Below are 26,608 nucleotides of genomic sequence, written 5' to 3'. Positions count from 1 at the left end.
AAAAGCTATTATCATTTACTCTCCTGGGGGAAATCTGTGTTTTTATTTTATTACTCCTTCCTCAAGCAGAGTCCTCTGTTTCTTGGCATGAGTAAAAATCACACCAAGTAGCAGAGTACCGTGTTAGCTCAAATATTTTAGCGACTTGTCAAGGTGGCTGCCTCTGTTTGCTCTACTGTTGAACTCTTCCCTTATTTGACCACTTTTTTCACATCCAGATCATTTATCAGCAGCTGGAAGTTGAAGGCAGAATGTTCAAAGTGGGAAATGAAATGCAAATTTTTAATAGTGAGGCTAATAAACCACTGGAAAAGATTTCCACATTACATGGCAAATTCTCGAACACATTTTAAAAAAATCAGGCTTGGATATTTAAAAAGTGTTAACAAGATATACTGAGTTCAACCTTAAGTGATGGGCTAGATGCGGCCTAAGCCTTGTCCCTCCCCTGGAGTTAGGGGCCTAAGGTGTTTCTTCCAAGAAAGGTGGTGGCTCATGCCTAAATTCACTCAAAGCAGAGAGGGAGGTGAGGAGAAGAAGACTATCTTATAACTTTTAGCCCAGTAGTCAGGTTACTCACTCAAGCTATAGAAGACAGCAGTTCAAGTCTCTTTTATGCATGAAATGAAGAAGGGATTTGAAATTGGATCTCCCACTGCTTAGGTGGGGGCCTTAATTACTTGGCTATAGGATCATTCTTATGTTCTGTTTGGCCCAATACATATTTAAGTATTTTTTGCCCAATGGAACAGCTTCAGGAGAGACTGAAAGAGATCCACATGAGAATATCTTACCGTCCAGTGGTCTCTGCCTACTTCTACTCTTCTTGCATTTCTTGCAAAAAAAAAAAAAAAAAAAAAACCCAGCCATCCCAACAACAAAAACAATAACCCAGAAAAAACAAAACAAAAACCCCAGTTTAGGCCTAACTCAAAGACAGGGTTCATGGCTATGAATCCTAGGCAGAGACAGGTACCAGCCTCTGGTCTGGATTTAGGCACCCAAGTCCCTTTGAGTGGCAGGATTTAGGACCCATCCATCTCCTCAGCATTTCATAGAATCATAGAATATCAGAGTTGGAAGGGACCTCTGGAGGTCATCTAGTTCAACCCCCTGCCCAGAGCAGGACCAATCCCCAACTAAATCATTCCAGCCAGGGCTTTGTCAAGCCTGACCTTAAAAACTTCTAAGGAAAGGGATTCCACCACCTTCCTAGGTAATACATTCAGTGTTTCACCACCCTCTTAGTGAAAAAGTTTTTCCTAATATCCAACCTAAATCTCCTCCACTGCAACTTGAGACCATTACTCCTTGTCCTGTCATCTGCTATCACTGAGAATAGTCTAGATCCATCCTTTTTGGATCCACCTTTCAGGTAGCTAAAAGCAGCTATCAAATCTCCCCTCATTCTTCTCTTCCGTAGACTAAACAATCCCAATTCCCTCAGCCTCTCCTCATAAGTCATATGTTCCAGACCCCTAATCATTTTTCAGAGGAACAGCCGTGTTAGTCTGTATTCGCAAAAAGAAAAGGAGTACTTGTGGCACCTTAGAGACTAACCAATTTATTTGAGCATGAGCTTTCGTGAGCTACAGCTCACGAAAGCTCATGCTCAAATAAATTGGTTAGTCTCTAAGGTGCCACAAGTACTCCTTTTCTTTTTGCTAATCATTTTTGTTGCCCTTCGCTGGACTCTCTCCAATTTTTCCACATCCTTCTTGTAGTGTGGGGCCCAAAACTGGACACAGTACTCCAGATGAGGCCTCACCAATGTTGAATAGAGGGGAACGATCACATCTCTCGATGTGCTGGCAATGCCCCTACTTATACACCCCAAAATGCCATTGGCCTTCTTGGCAATAAGGGCACACTGTTGACCCATATCCAGCTTCTCGTCCACTGTCACCCCTAGGTCCTTCTCTGCAGAACTGCTGCCTAGCCATTCGGTCCCTAGTTTGTAGCAGTGCATTGGATGCTTCCGACCTAAGTGCAGGACTCTGCACTTGTCCTTGTTGAACCTCATCAGATTTCTTTTGGCCCAATCCTCCAATTTGTCTAGGTCCCTCTGTATCCTATCCCTACCCTCCAGCGTTTCTACCACTCCTCCCAGTTTAGTGTCATCTGCAAACTTGCTGAGGGTGCAATCCACACCATCGTCCAGATCATTAATGAAGATATTGAACAAAACCGGACCCAGGACCGACCCTTGGGGCACTCTGCTAGATACCGGCTGCCAACTAGACATGGAGCTATTGATCACTACCCGTTGAGCCCGACAATCTAGCCAACTTTCTGTCCACCTTGTAGTGCATCCATCCAGCCCATACTTCTTTAACTTGCTGACAAGAATACTGTGGGAGACCATGTCAAAAGCTTTGCTAAAGTCAAGGAAACATGTCCACTGTTTTCCCTTCATCCACAGAACCTGTTATCTCATCATAAAAGACAGTTAGATTAGTCAGGCATGACTTTCCCTTGGTGAATCCATGCTGACTGTTCCTGATCACTTTCCTCTCCTCTAAGTGCTTCAGAATTGATTCTTTGAGGACATGCTCCATGATTTTTCCAGGGACTGAGGTGAAGCTGACTGGCCTGTCGTTCCCAGGATCCTCCTTCTTCACTTTTTTAAAGATTGGCACTATATTAGCCTTTTTCCAGTCTTCTTTGACTTCCCCTGATCGCCATGAGTTTTCAAAGATAATGGCCAATGGCTCTGCAATCACATCCGCCAATTCCTTTAGCACTCTCGCATGCAACGCATCTGGCCCCATGGACTTGTGCACGTCCAGCTTTTCTAAATAGTCCTGAACCACTTCTTTCTTCAGAGAGGGCTGGCCACCTTCTCCCCATGCTGTGCTGCCAGGTGCAGTAGTCTGGGAGCTGCCCTTGTTCGTGAAGTCAGAGGCAAAAAAAGCATTGAGTACATTAGCTTTTTCCACATCCTCTGTCACTAGGTTGCCTCCCTCATTCAGTAAGGGGCCCACACTTTCCATGGCTTTCTTCTTGTTGCCAACATACCTGAAGAAACCCTTCTTGTTACTCTTAACATCTCTTGCTAGCTGCAACTCCAGGTGTGATTTGGCCTTCCTGATTTCACTCCTACATGCCCGAGCAATATTTTTATACTCATCCCTGGTCATTTGTCCAATCTTCCACTTCTTGTAAGCCTCTTTTTTGTGTTTAAGATCAGCAAGGATTTCACTGTTAAGCCAAGCTGGTCGCCTGCCATATTTACTATTCTTTCTACACGTCGAGATGGTTTGTCCCTGTAACCGCAATAAGGATTCTTTAAAATACAGCCAGCTCTCCTGGACTCCTTTCCCCCTCATGTTTATTCTCCCAGGGGATCCTGCCCATCAGTTCCCGGAGGGAGTCAATGTCTGCTTTTCTGAAGTCCAGGGTCCGTATTCTGCTGCTTTCCTTTCTTCCTTGTGTCAGGATCCTGAACTCGACCATCTCATGGTCACCGCCTCCCAGGTTCCCATCCACTTTTGCTTTGTCTACTAATTCTTCCCGGTTTGTGAGCAGCAGGTCAAGAAGAGCTCCGCCCCTAGTTGGTTCCTCCAGCACTTGCACCAGGAAATTGTCCCCTACACTTTCCAAAAACTTCCTGGATTGTCTGTGAACCGTTGTATTGCTCTCCCAGCAGATACCAGGATGATTGAAGTCGCCCATGAGAACCAGTGCGTGCGATCTAGTAGCTTCCGTGAGTTGGCGGAAGAAAGCCTCGTCCACCTCATCCCTCTGGTCTGGTGGTCTATAGCAGACTCCCACCACGACATCACCCTTGTTGCTCACGCTTCTAAACTTAATCCAAAAAGAAAAGGAGTACTTGTGGCACCTTAGAGACTAACCAATTTATTTGAGCATAAGCTTTCGTGAGCTACAGCTCACTTCATCGGATGCATACTGTGGAAAGTACAGAAGACGTTTTTATACACACAAACCATGAATAAATGGGTGATTATCACTACAAAAGGTTTTCTCTCCCCCCACCCCACTCTCCTGCTGATAATAGCTTATCTAAAGTGATCACTCTCCTTACAATGTGTATGATAATCAAGGTGGGCCATTTCCAGCACAAATCTAGGTTTTCTCCCCCCCCAACACTGCTCCCAAAAAACACTCTCCTATTGGTAATAGATTATCTAAAGGGATCACTCTCCTTACAATGCGTATGATAATCAAGGTGGCCATTTCCAGCACAAATCCAGGTTTTCTTCTCCCCCCCCCCGCCCCCGCAACACACACACACAAACCCACTCTCCTGTTGGTAATAGCTTATCTAAAATGATGACTCTCCTTACAATGTGTATGATAATCAAGGTGGGCCATTTCTAGCACAAATCCAGGGTTTAACAAGAACGTCTGAGGAGGCGGGGGGGGGGGGGGGAGGAAAAAACTAGGGGAAATAGGTTACCTTGCATAATAACTTAACCACTCCCAGTCTCTATTCAAGCCTAAGTTAATTGTATCCAATTTGCAAATGAATTCCAATTCAGCAGTCTCTCACTGGAGTCTGGATTTGAAGTTTTTCTGTTGTAATATCGCAACTTTCATGTCTGTAATCGCGTGACCAGAGAGATTGAAGTGTTCTCCGACTGGTTTATGAATGTTATAATTCTTGAGGTCTGATTTGTGTCCATTTATTCTTTTACGCAGAGACTGTTCAGTTTGACCAATGTACATGGCAGAGGGGCGTTGCTGGCACATGATGGCATATATCACATTGGTAGATGTGCAGGTGAATGAGCCTCTGATAGTGTGGCTGATGTTATTAGGCCCTGTGATGGTGTTCCCTGAATAGATATGTGTGCACAGTTGGCAACGGGCTTTGTTGCAAGGATAGGTTCCTGGGTTAGTGGTTCTGTTGTGTGGTATGTGGTTGCTGGTGAGTGTTTGCTTCAGGTTGGGGGGCTGTCTGTAGGCAAGGACTGGCCTGTCTCCCAAGATTTGTGAGAGTGTTGGGTCATCCTTCAGGATAGGTTGTAGATCCTTGATAATGTGCTGGAGGGGTTTTAGTTGGGGGCTGAAGGTGACGGCTAGTGGCGTTCTGTTATTTTCTTTGTTAGGCCTGTCCTGTAGTAGGTGACTTCTGGGAACTCTTCTGGCTCTATCAATCTGTTTCTTCACTTCTGCAGGTGGGTACTGTAGTTGTAAGAATGCTTGATAGAGATCTTGTAGGTGTTTGTCTCTGTCTGAGGGATTGGAGCAAATGCGGTTGTATCGCAGAGCTTGGCTGTGGACAATGGATCGTGTGGTGTGGTCAGGGTGAAAGCTGGAGGCATGTAGGTAGGGAGACTCTCAGGTTTTTCTGCAGTTTCATACTTGAGCTCTGAGCAGTCATACTGCTTCCTTACATACAGTGCAACTCCGCCACCTTTTCTGGCCTCCCTGTCCTTCCTGAAGTGTTTATACCCATCCATGACAGTACTCCAGTCATGCAAGTTATCCCACCAAGTCTCTGTTATTCCAATCACATCATAATTCCCTGACTTTGCCAGGACCTCCAGTTCTCCCTGCTTGTTTCCCAGGCTTTGTGCATTTGTATATAGGCACTTGAGATAACCCGCTGATCGCCCCTCATTCTCAGTATGTGGCAGGAACTCTCCCCTCTCACATGCTCCTGCTCGTGCTTCCTCCCGGTATCCCGCTTCCCCACCTACCTCAGGGCTTTGATCTCCTTCCCCCGGTGAACCTAGTTTAAAGCCCTCCTCAGTAGGTTAGCCAGCCTGCTCGCGAAGATGGTCTTCCCTCTCTTCGTTAGGTGGAGCCCGTCTCTTTCCTATTGACTATCTTAGATGACTCACTGCTCAGCCTACTGGCTTTTGTGGATTCTATTCTTAGACATCTCTCTCTCCCCAGGCTTTGTGTAGGAACCTAGGCACTCATCTTGGGTCTGTGGATTCCAGTGTGTGGTAAGGTACCTATAAGTTAGGCATTGCTACATTGAGCATTGTAATGGCTAAATCCCTTTGTGGATCTAGCCCATTGTCACTTCAGTAAACACTGCTGCTGGGCCTGTTTGTCAGTGCTTTACTTTTCCTCCTTCTGATCCCTTAGTTCTATATAACTAACCTTTACGGTGTTCTTTTCTTCTCAGTCTTCACACTCCCTGCAGTTCAGTCACACTTCGGATTATGAGGCCTAACACTCAACTCAATGGCATTTTTCTGTCAATAATGCAATAACTTTTGAAAACCACATCTGACCAATTACACAATTTTGGGGGAATGTTCAATGGGCAGAATCCTATCGTTTTCCCACTGTTTTTGATTTCCACTAATCTGAGTGTTATGCATGGAGGTGGGGATAAAAGGCCTGGGGAGGCTAAATCTGCCCAAACAACTGGCCCACCACATTTGGAACACACTGCTGCCGAAAGGGGCCCTGACCATGGCCCTGCCCACGGTTCATCCCGAGGCCCCACTCGTCATCTTCTCCCAAACTCCCCACCCTTGCTCTGCATCTTCCCGTCCCTGCTCCGCTCGTATGAGGGTCTTGGGGGCGGGGGACGAAGAGGAGGAAGCAGTGGGCGGGTGGGTGTCTTGGGGGAGGGGGAGAAGAAGCGTGAGCAGTGGACGGAAGGCCTTGGGGGAAGGGGCAGGTGGGGGCGGGGCAGGGGGGGAAGGCCTTGGTGGAGGGGGCAAGGAGGCGTGAGCAGCAGTAGCAGGGGGTAGGATTGCCAGGGGTCTGGTTTTCAACCAGAACATGTGGTCAAAAAGGGAACCTGGCAGTGTCCAATCAGCACAGCTGACCTGATACTAAAAGTCCAGTTAGCTTCAGTAATTGGCCTCTGTCCCTGGGGGCGGAAAGAGCAGCAGCTGAGGCTGAAGCCACATGGAGGAGCTGCTCTCTGCTCAGCTGCTGATGCCAGTGGCTGGCTTCTGGACCAGGCTCCAAGAGGTAGGTGCTGCCGCTGCTGGGGGGAGATCCCATCCATCCCCCTTCTGCCCCACCATGCCCCAGGTGCCCCGAGGGGCCGGGGCTGGGGAGAGGGGTTGGAGGGGCAGTGGGGTGAGGGGGAAGGCTGGCAGAGGAGGTGGGGCTGGCAGAGATGGAGGGGGGCGTGAGTGATGGAGATGGGGGAGAGAGTGAGCGGGGGCAGGGCTTTGGGGGAAGAGTCTGGGCAGGGGACGGGGAAAGGGCCTTTGGTTTTCAGCAATTAGAAAGTTGGCAACCCTTGGGGGATCTTGGGGGAAGAGGCACGAGAAGCGGGTGGGGGGCCTCGGGGGAGGGAGCTGAGCATGGATGGGCCTTGGGACAGGGCCACAGTCCAGGCACGCCCAGCCTCCTCAAACGGAGGAGTCACGCGTCGCCCATGGTGTTAGGATTATCCAGGCTCTGGATACAAGAGTGAGGCAGTGACCTCACAGAGGCCCGTGGAACCTGGGAGCAGAGTCATTCTGAAGAGAGGAGTGAGGCTTAGGGGGGTCAGAGAACCTCCTCTGCCTGGAGCACCCAATGGGCATTCTGTCGACCTGTTTTTTTTTTTGTGGAAATGAGGCTGCTGGAAACTTCTCACCCCTCCCACTCTGGCCAGCACCTTCACCCACTGGGGATCTTGTCAGCTTGGCGGAGGAGGCAAAGAGGTGTGAGCAGCAGGGGCAGGGGGTAGGATTGCCAGGGGTCCGGTTTTCAACCTCCCCCAGTTTATACTGGGGTTGTGGGTTCTAGCTCGGTGTACAGTTCAGCTTACATAATCAACAAAGTGTGCAGTCCTTTAGTATTCTTTATTTAAATACATTCCTCTAAGTTCAACACCCTCTTTAGAGCACTGATTATGTTATAAAATTGTGGTCTGAAAGCACTGCTGGCAGCTTGCAGAGAAGTGGTTGGCCACATAGTGCAGATTCTCCACTGTGCTGCCTCCACTCCACCCCAAGCCCTGGTTCTGCAGTTCCCATTGGCTGGGAACTGTGGCCAATGGGAGCTCCAGGGGCAGTGCCTGCAGGCAGAGGCAGCACATGGAACTAGGAACGGAGGGAGGGGCATTGCTGTCTCCCTGCCCCGGAGTCCCCCCACAGGTAAGCACCACCCCACACCCCAACCACCAGCCCTGAGCCCCCACGCACCCAAACTCCTGCTGTTGGGGTGCAGGGGGCCCGAGACTGCCCCAGCAGTGGCCGGTGTGCCTGGCCCAGGGGCTGCCCGAGCTGCTCAGGCACACCGGCTGCTGCAGAAGTCAGGGGAAGTCACAGAATCTGTGACCAACACGGAGCCTTAGCAATGGTTAATGGAAAGTCAGTTGACAGAACAATCTTGCTATTAAGATGTTTTCCATGTAATAGAAGTTTATGAACCCGTAGTTTAGTACTTGCCTAAAGAGGTTTGGTGATTTTTTTCACTTTTCTCTGGGCCATGCATTCAAAATCAAAGGTAGTTTTCTTTTAACCTGGCTAAACCAAAGCACACCTTCTTGTATCCATATTTCTTGGTTTTATGTTTTTGTGGGTATCAGTGATTTTATCTGAAAGCTTAATAAGTTGTAGAATCATTGAAATATAGGGCTGGAAGGGACCTCAAGAAGTCAAGTCCAGACCCCTGTGCTGAGGCAGGACCAAGTTAACCTAAACCATCCCATTTGCATTTGCCTAACCTTGTTCTTAAAAAATCTCCATTGATGGGGATTCCACAACCTCTTTTGGAAGCCTATTCCACTATTTAACTATTCCTATAGTTCGAAAGTTTATCCTAATATATAACCTGAATCGCTCTTGCTGCAGATTTAGCCCATTACTTCTCGTGGACATGGAAAACAATTGATCACCGTCCTCTTTATAACAGCCCTTAACATATTTAAAGACTGTCATCTAGTCTCCCCTCAGTCTTCTTTTCTTAACATGCCCCGGTTTTTTAATACCTTTTCTCATAGGTTTCATGGATTCCAAGGCCAGTAGTGACCATTCTGATCATGTAGTCTGACCTCCTGTATAACACAGGCTATAGAATTTCCCCCAAATAATCCCTAGAGCTTCTCTGTTAGAAAAACATGCAATCTCCATTTAAATATTGACATGATCCTTGGTGAATTGTTCTGATGATTAATTACTCTCACTGTTAAAAAATTACACCTTATTTTCACTCTGAATATGTCTAGCTTCAACTTCCAGCCATTGGATTGTGTTAAACCTTTCTCTGCTAGATTGAAGAGTGTGTTATTAAATATTTCCCCCCCATCAGCTACTTATAGAATTAAATAGCCACCGGCTGTACTGGAGTGAAGTTGATCAATCACCTGTCTGATACTTATGGTACAGCATTATAAATAAGTCTAGAAAACATTTGCAAGTTTTACAGTGCCAGAAAATTGTGGAACGGTACAAAACAAGTAGTAATCTATGTCCACGTGCTACAGAGCGATTTAACTACTTCACTGGGATGCTTTTCACCCAAGCTTTGGCAAAGGGGCAACTGCCCAAGAAAGTTTGCAGTATTGTTCTCAGGGAGTCATTCAAGAATTTAGACACTTCCTCTCTGCCTTAGTTGATGCTGTTAATTGGCTTTGTTGTCTACAAAGGTGAAGGTTGTTTCCTGTCTTGTTCATGCTGACAGCATTGTCTAATAGAAGGGTAGTCTAAATATTTAACTTCAGGGACATGACAGATTAAATAGCCAATGAGTCCTAATAATGATCAGTCACAATATAAGTGATGATAAGGAGAAATTTGTAACATGACATTTTGATACTTGTAATAGTTAAACTGATAAAAGCTACAGGTTGCCTTCCAGCTTCTTAACTTCAATTTGGCATATTTTACTATTCTGAAAAGCACAATACACAACAAATAAACAAAGAAGCTTCTGTGATCTCAATGGAATATTATTCCATGAGCTCAAGAAATATGTCACATTGTGACAAAAAAAGAAAGATAATTGCCCTGAATTTGGCTGGAAGCCCAAGCCCGGAGAAAATCATGTCTGTATTTTTAATTCCTGTTTTCTTGTCATGGGATTGTGCAGAAAAGGCCACAAATCAGGAGAGCAGTAATTTCTTATGGTAAATGCTCCTGTATTGTGTTGAAATAATCTTTTTGGGAGTATGGTGGAGGCCCTTACTCTTCATACCTCTGGGATTCAGCAGCGCATGTGAATTTCTTTTATGCATTTTACAATCTAAAATTTTGATTGTGTTAGCACATGGCCAGTGCCGCTAGTGGGGAAACTTCAGCTCTTTTAGAATAGTTTTGAACTTTGGAAGAATTTCTACCACCAATAGTTACATGAAAGGGGTAAGAAGCTGGAACTTTATAAGCTGCAGTAAAATGTGAAATCCTGAACCAACCCATCTTCATTAAAAATAAAAATTGTCAATGGTTATCATTCAGGAACTTTCTGCAAAAATATAAAGTAAGTAGTTCCTGCAGAAAACAATTCTATGCTAACATACACTAAAATGATCTTGGAGCCAGTGGGTCACAATCTCAGCTGGTGTAAATCAGTGTAGCTCCATTTGGCGCTAAACTGTTAAACTACATTGCTGTAATGCAATTCATATTGTTATAATGCTAAGTGTTACTTTTCTGCTAGCTATAAGCTGGGGACACTACACTAAGTGGCCTTTGATTCTGGGGAGAAATCCTTCCTCTGAGGGAAAGGAACAAACAAATGATTTCTTATTCATCTTTGAATATAATATGACTTACATCTTTTTGGAGACCCACAATTATGTAAAATAAAGTACAAAATACAGCAAATAAGGGATTCTCTCAACTCTATAGAACATTTCAGGTTTTAGACTATAAATTACCTCTTTCCAAAAATAGACATTGTAAAACACCTTGCGTTCACAATTTTTTTTCCATAGCAATTGAAACCAAAGTACCAGCATTTGACCCAATGATGAATATCTATATGCGACTTGGAAAGTTACCCTAAGTGGCTGAGATTTGTATTTGTCCTCTTCTGGGTATGTCTACACAGCAATTGAACACCCACAGCTGGCCTGGGTCAGCTGAATAAGGCTCACAGGGCTTGGGCTGTGTGGCTGTAAAATTGTGGTGTAGACGTTCAGGCTGAAGATGGAGCCCAAGCTCTGGGACCCAGTGAGAGGGGAGGACCCCAGAGTCCAGGCTCCAGCCTAAGCCTGAATGTTTACACCACAATTTTACACAATTTACCACAGCCAAAAGCCATGAGACTGAGCCAACTGACCCAGGCCAGCTGCAGGTTTTTAATTGCTTTGTAGACATACCCTTAAGGAGCTACAATAATTTTTAATCTGAGGTCTGCGTGTAGTGTCCTGAATCACAAATAAAAATGTGTGTTGGCACTAGAAGCTTGATAATGGGTATAACGCGTCTTAAGACTTCATAGAATTTTATTTCTGAAATATCTGCACATTACTTAATAGAGTCTCCATGCAAAGGGGTCTAGAATACCATTAAATCCATTTAAGAATATGCCAGGATTTATGAGAGATCATGAATATGACTGAGTGAAGACAATGTACTCATATCATGGCAGTGCATAAAATCTTTATTTAGAACAATAAAGTATATGTATATAATGTAATTCCATTTTCAAACCAGTATAAAAAAGGATCAGGGCATACATCTATTTTTAAGAGGACATATATATATATACACACACATATCACATTTTATAAACCTTGTTGCTTAACCTTTCAGTCAGAATGTAACTATGCAAGATTGTGTTGTTATTTACACCAAAATATACAAACTCTCTCACATGACGCAACCACCAATGTCTGTGCCTCTGTCTCTAAAGAGTCTGAAATCTCCACATCCCAACTATTTGCTAATATAATAGCAACATGCCACTATTACTGTACATCTATTTTAAATACATAGTTGAATCAACTTCGATCTGGAGAAAATTTCTGGATAATTCTTAAATGCAAATCTCATTGAAAATAGCTAGAGTAGTACACTGTTAACTTTTCAAATTAACAGTTGTGTTGTGTGTGCTGAGCAGTTTCACTATTACAAATGGATAGCAACAGAAAATACACAGGTGGTGAAGATCAGAGTCTAGAAAATGTGCAAGTTTAAGATGTTTTTATACATGTCCCATGGAAGAGCACATTAGTTTTTAAAAGCTCTTATAAAATGACTTCATGACTAAATAAGTACCATTAATTTATTCAAGTAAACACACTTCTAAAAGAGCACATTGAATTTTGCAGTATACCATTAGCTGCTTTTTATTCTCACAAAGCTGCTATTAATAGCATGCAAAGTTCAGCTTCTCCCAAGGAAACTTCCAAATGTTTCTTCCTTACAAAATCCACTGAGATCTAAGAATAATTTAGGTTGACTTTAATACAACAAAGCACTCCATTTTAATAAATGGACACTCATTTTCTAATCACAACAAGACAAGGTCTGACCCTTCCTAAAAATGAAGGATTTTAACATTTATTTGTACTCAGGAATTGCACAACTACTTACAAGATAGGCAAAAGTAATTAAGGGCCTCCTTCTGCCACCATTAATCCCACTGAGTAGCAACTTACTCCAGCAGTGGTCCCAGTGATATCAACTGCTTTTTGTAAATTGGCAGATGACTGACACCATGCATGGAGTAAATTCTACACAACAGGTAGCAGAATCAGGCCCTTTATAACAATTTACATATATATCTTATTAGATTTCCAAATGCCAAACAATCTACCCTATTTAGAAATATTTAAATTTATTCAGGTTTGTGATACTCCTCTAAGAAGGCCCAAACACCTGGTAAGTCGGATAAAAATGAAGGAAAAGCCATGAGCTGTCAAATTGATTATCCAGCTCAAATGCTTCATGTGATGCTATTGCACTTTGTGCTAATGGATGTTTCCATTCCAAATGAGAACAATTATGATTGTGTAAACTTTGTGTTGTCAGAAGGATTGTACATGGGTGCTGTTTCAGGGAGATACATGAATGTCATTCAGCCTCAAATTTACCTTGTTCTGTGGCAAAGATGAATGTGTGTGGCATTGTTATAAACCCCGTCTTATAACTAAGCTTTAAGACTGTTACTGTTTAGTAGCATTGCATTTGGAGGCAAATTTTATATCAATTTATAAATGCACTATTCATTGTTATCAAGGGTAAAATGAACTCAACAAAAAACTGTAATTTGAACTTCAAAGCCTAATTTGAGACACATCAAGATGTATTACTCCAAATGCTTCATGTTTTATTACTGTTAATTTTCCTCAAATATTCAGTTTGGAAAAATAGCATCTTTATGAACAATTAAGGTAGTTGAACAACATCGGGTTTTGTTCCATTACAGAAGCTAAGAAAACCGCTACAAGATTCCAAATGCATTCAGTTTTCTTGAGAAAATACTGTAGATTGCAGCAACTGGGAAATGTTTATTGTCTAACATTTTTGTCAAGTGTTCAGTGATATTTGTTGCCATTTATTATGGGCACATTTCCTCTATCTCAACACAACCAGTAAGGGGCAAGCAGAGCCCTGAATGCGGTTATTTTTTTAATCCTGCTTCTGCAGGACCCACTCTCACCTGCTCCCGCATTGTTTCTTGCATTTTTTATTCCACTCCCACCCTCAAAAACCTTAGATTCTGCAAATCTTGTGTGAGAGAGATTCCCTCCATGCTATTAAAACAAACAAACAAAAACAAACAACAGTCGGTTAACACACACACACAAAATTCAGACAATTTTTAACCACTAAAAGAATAAAACAAAGCTTGCTTAAACCATGTGAAAATACATTTAACTCCTGTTATAATAGACATCAAATCTTTCTATCCCTTGCTTAAATTTAAGCATTAAAACCTTTATTTAAAATAAAAAGAAACTTGCTTTACATTGCTGAAATTCTATTTATTCCAAACTGACGAGATATTTAGTGTTTTCCCACAAATTATGACAGTCTTTTTTTTTTTTTTTTGCCCACCCAATCCTTCCAGCAACAAAGGACATTTTACCCACTCCTGCTATTATGGCAGCGGGTTCTGCAGGATCCTAGTCCCGCTGCGGGGCTCTAGGTGCAAGTTCCCAAACAAACATTCGGTCATGCTAAGATTCAAAAAGTGGAACTTTTAAAGTAGGCATCAACTACTAGTCTAAGGGACCAGTAAATACAGGCACATACATTATTGTGTCACACTAAGCTGCTACAGATGGAGAATTCTACTGCTTGGTTTTCCGTAGTGCTAAAAGTTGCTAAGGGTTTGATTTTTAGAGGTGCTGAACTTCTCCCATTTATTTCAATTGAAGTGGTGCTCCAGCACCTAATGAAAGTCAGGATATTAGGGCCCAATTCTGACTTACACAAAAGCCTCTTTGACCTGCTGTAAGGACAGATCCTCAGCTGTTGTAAATTATCATAGCTCCATTGACTTTAATAGAGCTATGACAGTTTACACCGGCTGAGGATCACTGCTAAAACACTGAAAACTGGACTTAGTGTAAATGAAAACTAGACCTAACGGGCAAATATTGACCCCACTGAAATCAATAGGAGTTTGCCACTGACTTGCCAAGTTTCCATCCAAAGTGTCTCTACATGTCTGTAATCTCCATCATTGACCATAATACTTTTTGTACATTGTGGCACTCAAATGTCTTAATAATTACTTGACCCTATATATAGCAAATTCCTTTGACATATAGTTCATAGCAGATTAAGGAAATAACTAAAGCATCCATGAGTTCTTTTAAAAGTTTAAATAAAAGTACATCTAAGATATAGTGAGCTTTATGAAGACATTAAAACAAAATATTTTAGACATATTTGAATTAAAACTGTTATTGGGTTAATAGTCAGCTGTTAGGCAGTTTGTCATTTGGGGTGAGACATTCCTACTTTCTGCAGCAGACAACTTTAAAATAGATAAATAAGTAGTTTATCTGGAAAGAGCCTGTACAAATGGGATGCATAAAACGCATATTGCAAGTTTCAGTATAGTATTTTTAGTGCCTCCTTAAAAATGCATGCCTGACAAAGTCTTAATTTTTTATCAGTTTTGTTTCTGTAGTCCATGTATTTAATAATAGCAGTAGACACTGAGGACAACCAGAAATAAAGCTTTCATACCTTGACCAGATTTCATCTTAAAAAAAAAAAAAAGAAAGAAAAGAAAAGGAGAATGCCAGATTAAAAAATAAAACATTATTAGTAATTTAAAACACAATACAAATAGCTTTTACTGTATGTCAGCAGTAATTAATAAATTCATTCTCAGTATCTTCCACATTTCCTACATCTTATACAAGCCAAGGAATCAGTGGCATGCATCATCAATATTTAGAAAAGGTTTCTTGCGTTTAGTGTTATTTCAGATGTTGAATGCAATTCAAATTCTTTGTTTCCCCTCCCCATTCTATGGCTGGAATTTTAACTGGAGTCTTCACACATCCAACAGTTTCTTCTAATGCTGTCAAAGCTCCATCCTGCTACCGTCACTTCCGCTTTACTTCTTTTTGATCCATTCTTTGCTTCTCCTAAATGGAGACCACCAGCCCAAACAAGTTCTGTGGAGGATTTTTGAGATGGACATACATCCACCTGGCACAAGACAGAGACCACCTCTCATTTTACATATGACCTTTGCTAGATATTAAACCAGTTTCTTAGAAGTGAAAGGGTAGCACACTGGTCCATTGCACCACCTGACTGGCAAGTTTTTTACAACAGTACTGCAGAGTATGTTTTTGTATCCATTTCTGCATTTTCTTTTTCAATTCAGAGTACTCCATTTGTAGGCATCAGGGTAAGCAAGAGGACACAGGATGTAAATTAAGAATACAAACTTCCTTATGACTTTCAAAGATTACATGTATCTGGAGGCATTTGAAAGAAAGATGTCTTTTGTTCAGGCCATGTACTTCCTTTGCCAGAATCAGCTGTAAGGACTATACAGTTACAATTCCACACAAGGTAGGTATTTGAATAACATACAGTCTTGCTCACAGCATACTCTTCTTGATGCTATTCAATTCAGTGTTGGTTTCACAGTAACACACACACACACACTTCGCCCTCATCTCTTTGAATCGATATGGATCCTAGGCAGCAACCAATGCAGACTCAGTCTGTCACTCCAGAAGGAATATGAATATGCTTAAAGTTGCTTCATTTATGAAGCAAACATGGAACTGTTGGCTGCCTGGGGGTGGGGGGGAAAGAAAATTGTATTTTTGCTGGTTTCTCATACTCATTACTAAGTAGTAGAAGCCTAGCAGAGAAATATAATACTTTCTTTATAGAAATAAATAATGAAATAACTTGTATGTACATTCTTTCATCCCAAAGCACATTGCCAAACATTTTTAAAGGGGCCCCAATTAGAGTTAATGTACAATTCCTCTAGCTTCCCAATCCTGGGCACAGAATGCATTTAGACCCTGTTCCTGCATACACACACGAGTAGTCCTGTTGAATTTAAAGGGACTGCTCATATGTGTATTTGCAGGATTGTTGTACAATTGCAGTACAGGGAAGCCTTAACAATAGAGCTTTTAAAAAAAGTTAAAATGAAAGGCAAGCTGGTCTTCTAGAGTAAATTAATTGGTTATGGAAAGCATGTAGTCAAAGCAAAATATTTTGGCATTTTCTTTTACAGTATTGTTTGAAAATAAAATCCATGTGCTTTTTTCTCCCACACAACTAGGTGGCCAAGTTAATACCAATATGATACTAATGCTTCATGAATGAAGGTCCTGGATAAATATAGAGTTTGACAATGATGCAGAACAGTCCAATAGCTTAGCAGTATAGTATTTCATATCTGGAATCACATCAGTATATTCTGTAAATATTCTTCCCCTGTGGAACGTTTTCCCTACTTTCTGTTATTTCCCCCACTCATCTATTGCATTCAGGATAATATATTTATATTATAAACTATTCTGAGACAGCCTGTCTCTTCATGATATAGCACTGCAGCTGAAGAGGGACTTGGGGAGTGAGGGTTGGAAATTTTCAATGAAGGGCCTATGACTCTTCAATTGGCTGTCACACCAAAGGAGGAAGTGAGAGCTGTCCCTCATTTTGGGATCTTTGTCTCCCACTGTGATATTGAGAGGGCTGGCTGCAAGTTAAATAACTAAATTCAGAACACAGGATAATTATATGTGCAATAAAACTGTCTTACAAGTAGGCTAAGCTGACTAATACAAAGTTAGCTTTAGATGTGGCTTCACAGAATAGACACCGTAAATTTCAGCTGACAAAATTTATGAAGTTTGTGGTAGGAATCTGTCATACTGTCATGTTTAAGGACTTACCAGTACATGAAAACAGTAACAGTGTTGGAAAAAAGCAACAGTTACACTTGTAAGAGCTCTTTTTCTTTTTGCTGCAACATACTGGAAGACATAAAATAAATTTATTTCCATTGTGCTAAAATTTCAGGGAATGGTGGCAATTAATTGCTGCTTCTGCTAGTTAAAATAAATACATTATCAAGCATCACCACAGTGTTTGCGGTCAAATAGTGTTTGAGCACTAATAAGTGCTACTTAATTACAGTAGAAGATCAAAACTTTGTGATGGGATGGTAGGAGAAAATATTGACAGGTTTCAGAGTAACAGCCATGTTAGTCTGTATTCACAAAAAGAAAAGGAGTACTTGTGGCACCTTAGAGACTAACCAATTTATTTGAGCATAAGCTTTCGTGAGCTACAGCTCACTTTAGATAAGCTATTACCAGCAGGAGAGTGGGGTGGGAGGAGGTATTGTTTCATGGTCTCTGTGTATATAATGTCTTCTGCAATTTCCACAGTATGCATCCGATGAAGTGAGCTGTAGCTCACGAAAACTTATGCTCAAATAAATTGGTTAGTCTCTAAGGTGCTACAAGTACTCCTTTTCTTTTTAGGAGAAAATATTGTATATGTTTAAAAAGACTTGATGGGGAAAACAGCCAATTTGAATTTTTTGGAGAGGTAGTCTCTTGCATTGAACTGTGTCTCAAATTTTTTTCATTCTACCTGTGTTGTCAAGGGGAAGATGTTCAGCTTTATTAGTCACTGTACTAAAGTGGGATGAGTTTTTTGTTGCGAATGATATCTATATTAATGTAAGCCTTAATATGTTAACTAATCCTCCATGCATAGGCTGATGTTTATGAATTTGTTAGCCATTCTAAATTGTTTGAACACTCCGAAAATTTCAGTCTTTGGGTTCATAAAGTATGATTGGTCATCTAAGTCTGTGGAATTGTTTCTTCTCACTGATTGAATAAAAAAAAATAGTTAAGGAAGAGGGTAAAGATTTCAAGATGAACACACCTACCTGAATATTCACATGAATGTTAAATTTGAAGTTGGTTCATGTGAATTTTCACAATATTAATCCGTGCTTCATAGCACAGTGAATGGCAAAATCGATTTCCAATTGCTGGTCGCTACATAAATCCAATCATATTTTGGGATTGGCTAGATACCACCCAGCTGCTCCCCTTCCTGTATGGCAGTCTTTCAGCACTGTTTTATCTCATAGGACTGATCATTTCCCCCTTCATTAGCAAATTCCACCTCCCTTGTGGAGTAAGCACAGAAGGAAGAAATAAAGTCATCTGCTGCTATCTACCAACCTCCCCTTACAGCTGTTGCTGCTACCAAAACTCCCCAGGGGAAGAGAGGCCATCATGACCTGCCTTCCCTTTCCCCATACTAAGAAACACTGGAACATCTGGGTCCTTCATTCAAGCAGCAGGAGGGCAGGAAGTTGTGAGGAGTGCACCACGGTCTCCGTCTGTAACAGAAAGGATAGGAGTACTTGTGGCACCTTAGAGACTAACAAATTTATTTGAGCATAAGCTTTCGCGAGCTACAGCTCACTTCATGGGATACATGCAGTGGAAAATACAGTGGGGAGATTTTATATACACAGAGAACATGAAACACTGGGTGTTACCGTACACACTGTAATGAGAGTGATCAGCTAAGGTGAGCTATTACCAGCAGGAGAGAAAAAAAAATATTTTTTGTAGTGATAATCAAGGTGGGCCATTTCCATTGTGTAACGACACATGCACTCCCAGTCTTTATTCAAGGCTAATGTAATGGTGTCCAGAGTTTGCAAATTAATTCCAATTCAGAAGGCTCTCATTGAAGTCTGTTTTTGCAGTTTCTTTTGTTGAAGAATTGCAACTTTTAGGTCTGTAATTGAGTGACCAGAGAGATTGAAGTGTTCTCCAACTGGGTTATAGGTGAGGACAAAGCCCGTTGCCAACTGTGTCCACATATCTATTCACGGGACACCATCATAGGGCCTAATCACATCAGCCACACTATCAGAGGCTCGTTCACCTGCACATCTACCAATGTGATATATTGCATCATGTGCCAGCAATGCCCCTCTGCTATGTACATTGGCCAAACCAGACAGTTTCCGCGTAAAAGAATAAATGGACACAAATTAGATGTCAGGAATTATAACATTCAAAAACCAGTCGGAGAAACTATTTCCCCACGTTTATTTTTCCCCCCTACTGTTCCTCACACGTTCTTGTCAACTGCTGGAAATGGCCCACCTTGATTATCACTACAGAAGGTTTTTTTTCCCTCTCCTGCTGGTAATAGCTCACCTTACCTGATCACTCATTACAGCGTGTATGGTAACACCCATTGTTTCATGTTCTCTGTGTATACAAAATCTCCCCACTGTATTTTCCACTGCATGCATCCGATGAAGTGAGCTGTAGCTCATGAAAGCTTATGCTCAAATACATTTGATAGTCTCTTAGATGCCACAAGTACTCCTTTTCTGTTTGCGGATACAGACTAACACGGCTGCTACTCAGAAAGGAGAGTGTCATCTCTCCTCCCCCAGGGGAAAGCTGACATGCAGACAGTATCTTTTCTCCACCGTCTTCTACTACATAGAGGGAAAATTATTGATAGAAGAAGGGGAAGTTAGTCTGAAGAGATGAGCCTTTTCTGTCTCAGTACTGAAAACTAGAGGTGAAGATGAAGGATAATCATATATGATGAAGGGATGTGATCCCAGGTGGTCTCCCTTGGGCCTACAAGTCTTTCATTTTTAATCTGCTACAGAAGGAATATTAAATCCATCTTACTCCGCAAAAGATCCCCTTTGAAGGGAAATTGCTACCACAGGAAGCAGATTTTGCCATTTGCTGAGAATTCAGTAGCTGAACTCCCTCCCTTGACATTACAAGTATGGAACTTCTCCCTGGCTTCTGAATGATTAACCTTTCAACAATAATGTTCTCCTAATGGAGTTTTTTTGTATCCAGAAAAAACATATGTACATTTAGAGTAGAAGCACACTTTAAGGGACATACTCTGGGCACAAATTCTATCCAATGCATTTTTATGACAAGAATCTTGGTAATATGCACTTTTTTTTTGTTTCCAAGTGCACCTTTCAGACAACAAGAGAAACCATTAAGAAACAGAAAAATGATACATCTCATCTTTGAAAAATCAAGTATGTAAAGACTTCAGTGAAGCAAAATACCTTATCTCATTATCCTCTTGACAGTTATTACACTGTGTTGTTTCATCACTTTCTGGTCTGGGTGTGCGATGTGTTTTCTACGAGGGAAGTGCATCAGATATAATTACTGTATAGTGACACTTTAAAAAAAATAACCAAAACAAATGATAATTATTCATTTAAGTCTCCCTTTCTATTTTCAGTATCAATATGTTCTTGTACCAGATAAATCAAATCTAGCTTTCAGATGCTCACATGCATCCCACTGAAGTCAAGCAGAGTTATGCATGCAAGTGTGATAGCAGAATTTATATGTATTTTATATTCAATGAAGTGTTATGTTTTTAACCAAGTACAATACCAGGTTAATAGCTCCTAATTGTTAGAGTGTGAGAACCAGTCCTACAAAATCAACTGGGACTCCTTGTGTGAGCAAGATTACTCCTCTAAAGCTGTGCAGGATTGGAACCTATAGAAACTTAAATCTGATCTACTGTTAAATGTTTTGCTGGGACAGCTATGTCATTAGGAGTGTGATAAAAATCATACCCCTAACTGATGGGGCTATGCTGGCAAAATCCCCAGTAAGACACAGTGATGCTGGCAAAAATGTTCTTTTGCCAGTATAGTTTACATAATTTGGGAACTGTTATAATCTATACCAGTAAAATAATTTTGTGCATCTGCTAGGTGGGTTTGCTGGTATAACTTTTTGACCAACTTGAATAACCTGGCACTCAGCACCAGTTACAGCCCCTGCTCTACTCCCAGCTATAGATGGCCTTGCCGGTGCCATCCTCTTTTGGTGCAAATATGACGGGCTTGTGCCAAAGCCCCCTAGTGGGCATGCATCCTCCGATGTCGGCAGGCATATCTGCAATATACCGTGACAGTGTATTCAATTGTAGCGGGGATCTGCAGTAATTCATCAAAATTGCAATCTGGAATGTTGCAACTCTTTACAGGTGTGGTCATCAGGTCACTGTCTCAGGTGAAATCAATCATCTTGGCATATCAATCACAGGCCTAATGGAAGCAAGGCTGATAGATCATGGAAGCCATGAGGTGGAAGATTCTTTATTTCTGTATTCCGGCAGCCCCAACCACTTACATGGGGTAGCACTACTACTGCGAGGCGAGACCATGTCCTCCTTGATAACCTGGATGCCTGTGTCATCTCGATTACTTATTGCACATCTTAAACATCGGCATGGTCACCTCGCTGTCATAGTCGTCTGTGCACCGACAGAGGAATCTGTTGATTCAGTCAAAGGTCATTTCTACAATCAGTTGGAATCTCTAGTACACACCGTCCCTCCACATAATAATCTCATGATCCTGGGAAACCTAAATGCAGTTATTGGCTCCCTGCGAATTGGGCTTGAATGGGTTATTGGTCTTTACGGTTCATGTACACCCAGTGATAACTCTTGCCGCTTGCTCACATTCTGCGCCTCTCAGAACCTTTCCATTCTTGGGTCATGGTTCAAGTGGTGATGCATATACCAGATGTCATGGATCTCTCACTATGGCATCTCTCAGAAGTAGTTGGATGACATCATCCCACGTGTGACAGGTGTCTCTTCACCTCCTGTAGAGTATTTGGTGGTGCATAATATGCTATGAACACAGACCACCACCCAGTGGTTGCCCGCATGGCACTGACTCTCCGACAAGCAGGTAAGCCCTCTGCGATGATGAAGAAATTTGACATTGATGCACTTCTCCATGTGCCGGTTTAGCCAACAGGTTTTGCAGCGACGTCAGCAATAGATTCTCTTCTTTAGCTGACCTGCCAGACAATATCGAGGTTGCCTGGTCTCTGCTCACCTCCATCCTCCACCAATCTGCTAAGCCGACGATTAGCTATAGGTAGGATGACCGTATTTCCCTATGCTGAATATGGGACACCTCGTAAAATTACTTGCCCACCGAGTTCAACGGCAATCAATCAGAACTATACAGTACAAACGTTCAAATTAACATCAAGTTGCTTGTGCACATTAAAAAGAAATGCTGCGTAGCTGGATTCTTTTAATTTACCTTCTTATCTCTAAGGCTTTAGGGTTCACACAGGAAGAGGTGACACCCCCCCCCATACATCTCTCTTTCACACACAGGGGGATTGACTGACCTGAGCCTCCCTTCCTGGTGCTCCCCACCCTCCATGCCTGGCTGGGCCCCCCAGAATGGACCAGCCTCTCCTGGTACCTGTAGCCGCATCTTCCTGAGGCGGCATGGGGTGGGGGGCACACAGGGTCACATGCTCCCCCGCCCCAGATTTCTGCCTGGGTTCACACCAGAATGTGGCCAGCAGCAGCCTTTCAGCACTGTGCTGGGGGAGGGATGACCTGGTCCGTGTCTTTGCAGAGCTCATCTCTTCTTTCCTCCTCCCCTCCCTCTCCCATGTGGCTGGAAGCAGCTTGTCTCTTCCTGCCCACAGAATGTCGAAAGGCAGCTAACACCACCAGGCTGCTGCTGGCCACTGACATAACCCAGCTGCCTCCTGTCCCACAGGCTACAGTGCAGGCAGGAAAAGGTTAAGCCCCAAGGATGCACAGTGCTCCAGTGCCCAGGGAACCTGACTGCAGGGGCTTCAGCGAATATGGCCAGAGAGGTGGCTCATCAGGGGAGGGTGCCTAGGGGACAGAGCAGCCCCACGCTTCCTGGGGGTAAGACCTAGGCTGGGGGGGGGGAGGTGAAGAGGGTGCTAAAATCCTGCCTCGGGGGCTGCTGTGGAGCCTGCAGATTTGGGGCACGAACAGTCTGGAAATTGCTTCCCCCTGCCCCTCCAGAGCTTAGCTGAGAGGTGGAGAGGCTTCCCCATACCAGCGCTGTGTGGGGCTTTGGCACATGCAGGGCTTTGGTCCTCCTGGTCAGCGCCCCAGGCTGAAGGGTCTTGGGCTTTCTCAGAGTGCCTGCCCAACCAGAGGCAGTGGGGGAAGGAAGGAGCCTGCCAGCCGGGCTGTTGGTGAGCTGAGTGCTCCAACCAGGGGCTGGTTCTCTGCACAGTGCTGGGAGTGAGACACACCCTGCCTGGGGGGAAGGGGGGGGGATATGGAGCAGCAGCAGAGCTGGTGGTTGAAGGGGCAAAGCAGTGAGAGGACAGCAAGAGGGGAAGCACGTAAAGAGTCAATAGTGGGCAGCAGAGACGACATGTAACCAGCCCCTGCCTGGCACCTGCCCACACTCACCAGCCACCACAGTTTACAGCACAGAGCCAGTACTGGTCGGAAACAGTATGTGGGGTGGTGTCCTGGGGGCTGTGCTGACGGACCAGCAGGGGGAGCCCGCACATTGCAGCCCCGCACATTGCGGCTTTGCCCCGTTCCCAGCCTTGCACACTCACCCCCCCAATGTCGGCCAGTGGACCCCTCCACTCACCGCTGGTGGGCGAGCAGCTAGCGAGCATGAACCAGCCAGCAGCAGAACCCACCAGTACTGATGGGTGGGGGACAGAAAATATGGGACAATTTGCCTGTTTTCTAAAAAAAGTCAGGACACCTGTAGGAGGGCTTAAAAACGGGACTGTCCCTTTAAAAGTGGGACATCTAGCTATAGGCACTCAGCACGCTGACTCTGGCTATCAGAGCAGGCCTTCCAGACAATCAAATTGAAGGCCACAGCCTGCCAGCATGGCAATAAGCACACTTGTATTCAGCTGAAGCGAAAGTTTAACACCCTGTCACACTGCAATCATGAGGCATATTATAACCAAGTGGCGGATGATGTCTCCCCTGGCTAAGCCCAATTCAACTTAAAGCTGGCATTCTGTGCAATCTGCAACCTCAGTGGTCAAGAGGTAATCGCTACAAACGGCATCCTGAGGGACAGCCAAAACCACCCATGTAAATCGGATGATGACATCCTCTCACGCTGCATGGAACATTTTCACAGCACCCTGAACCACCCTCCAGCTGCTGCTTGTTTAGAGCTAGGAAATCTGGCAACCATTGTGATTTGGGACTGAGACACTTGCACCAATGTTGGATGAAGTGAAGAATGCCATCTGTAAACTGAAAAACGGACACGCAGCCAGCGCTGATGGCATCCCCCCCAGAGATGCTAAATTGTGCTATTGACCCTGTAGCAGAATCACTTCTGGCCATCTTTTCTCTGGTGTGGAGATATGGAACCTTGCCAGCTACCTGGAAGGACAGTATTGTGATCTCACTTTTGTAAGGGCAAGGGACCGCGCAGTGAATGTAAGAGCCACAGGCTGATCATCTTGTTGTCCATGCCAGGGAATGTGTGTATGTTCTGCTGGTGCATTCGGAGCCCCTGCTACATCAGAAGCATTGCCTCCAACAGTCAGGCTTTACGAGGAACAGGTCCACAATAGACATCATTTTGGCCCTCTGCTTGTTGTCAGAGCTACACCACGACTTCAAGAAGCCCACGCACATCACGCGTATTGATCTTAAGGCTGCATTTGATTCAGCTGACCAAGTCACACTATGGAAGGCCTTAAAAGGTGTACGTGTTCCTACCACTCTGCTGGACTTGATCAGAGAGCTGCATAATGGAACCACTGCCAATGTACCTCTGGGGAATTGGATGTTGGCATCTTTTAAATCAGTATCTGGTGTCAGGCAGGGCTGCGTCTTGACCCCTGCACTCTTTTGTCAGGCAATGGATTTCATAATGCAACATTCCATCAGGTCAATAGGCAATAAGCTTGGCGATCTCTTGCTCTCAGACTTTGACTATGCTGATGATGTTGTTCTTCTAGAACAGAGCCTCAACAGGTTTTACGAGGCACTCCAGAAAATGGAAAAGAGTTCGCTAAGGTTGGCTTCCATGTTTCATGGTCAAAGACAAAGCTGCAAAATCTAGGACCAGGTCCACCAATCTCTTTGAATAATGAAACTGTCAAAGCTGTCTCCAGCTTTTGCTATTTGGGTTCTATACTCACCAGTTCCTCCAACTCTCACACAGAGGTTCTCCATTGGATTGGTATTGCAGCACTTGCCATGTGTCGTTTACTACAAATATGGAATCAAGATCATCTCAGGATGACCACAAAATTCAGGATCTATTGGAGCTGTATCCTCTCCGTACTGTTGTACGGCTGTGAAACATGGACAGTATGCTACTCAGACTGGGCAAAGCTGGAGGCTTTCCATAAAAAAAATGCCAATGTCGTATATTGGGAATAAAGTGGAATGACTTCATTTGTCTACTGGAACCATTGTCCACAGACAGTGTCTTATGCTTTTCAAACATATCACAAGAATGCCATAAGATGTTACAACAAATGAAGTTCTCAGCGTGGCTTGTAATATCTGGGATAAAATTCCACCAATGAGGGGTGGAGACAGCCCAGAGGCAGCCCCCTTATTACATGGGTTCATCAAGTCTGTTCTGATGTAGGACTCTTGGGCCATCAAGCCCTTGTGGCCACACAGGAACAGACCAAAAAAGGGCTAACAATTGCTACTGCGGACTATTCAGCTAAGTGTTGAAGAAGAGTAAACCCTTTCTAGTGCAGACAAGATCTCAATAAATGGAAAAGCACTACCACATCAAGACATAAATTGGGACAACTGGAAAGTTGTGGGAATTCTAGTTCCTAAATTTCAGGCCTAGAGTTATTGTGTTAGCACACCAACAGGCATTTTTTTATTATTATTATTATTATTATTATTTGGAAGGAAGGGCAGGAGTGAGTTAGGAATTAAAAACAGAGATTCACTGATTATATATGTTTGAGAGTTACACAATTCAGTGAAGTTCAAATGATATGCCCCTAGTTTTTAAAATCAGGATACTTGTTTGCTTAGGGATAAAATGTAACCGGTCTCTACCTACCCAGGTAAGTTTGAAATTTCTCACCTTCCAGCAGACGGCTCCCAAAGTAAAGCCGATAAGAAGAGAAAACAATGACGGCAATGCTATGCTTATCCCTTTCAGGCTGGAGCTGCTAATGAAGTCGAGTGCCTCTTCTGTAATTAAAAGCAGGGTAAGTGAAGACAGATTTTATGGAAAAAATTTCTCTTCAGAGCAGCATTGTTAACAATAGCTAATTTATGTACATAAAATGACAACTCTCAGCATTCCAGGTAACTGAGATAAATACTTCCTTCAAAGTTTTTTTCTGGTTGGTTGGTTTTTTTGTTGGCGGTGATATTCATGCCAAAAACTTACAGAAAATTTGAAGTGAGCTGTAGTCACGAAAGCTTATGCTCAAATAAATGTTAGTCTCTAAGGT

General features: G+C 43.2%; 1 protein-coding gene across 2 annotated transcripts in view; it reads right to left on the bottom strand.

The window, feature by feature from the left end:
* Positions 1-11,460: 11,460 nt before the first annotated feature.
* Positions 11,461-26,608, bottom strand: part of KITLG (KIT ligand) — an 88,573-nt gene continuing 73,425 nt past the window's right edge. The window contains exons 7-10 of one of the 2 annotated variants that reach the window (XM_048835630.2): positions 26,233-26,342; positions 20,419-20,495; positions 17,216-17,296; positions 11,461-16,095 (exon numbers count right to left, since the gene is read on the bottom strand). In XM_048835630.2, coding sequence (XP_048691587.2) covers positions 17,257-17,296; positions 20,419-20,495; positions 26,233-26,342 — 227 coding nt within the window. In that variant the 3' untranslated portion in view covers positions 11,461-16,095; positions 17,216-17,256. Of the gene's footprint in view, positions 16,096-17,215; positions 17,297-17,776; positions 18,688-20,418; positions 20,496-26,232; positions 26,343-26,608 lie in introns of those variants that run through there. The other variant, XM_075124297.1, reaches the window with a different exon arrangement.

This window comes from Caretta caretta, chromosome 1 (genome assembly GCF_965140235.1).
Source record: "Caretta caretta isolate rCarCar2 chromosome 1, rCarCar1.hap1, whole genome shotgun sequence".
Classification (NCBI taxonomy): Eukaryota; Metazoa; Chordata; order Testudines; family Cheloniidae; genus Caretta; species Caretta caretta.
Note: the sequence above shows the minus strand (reverse complement) of the source record. Positions and strands in the feature narration are given on the sequence as shown.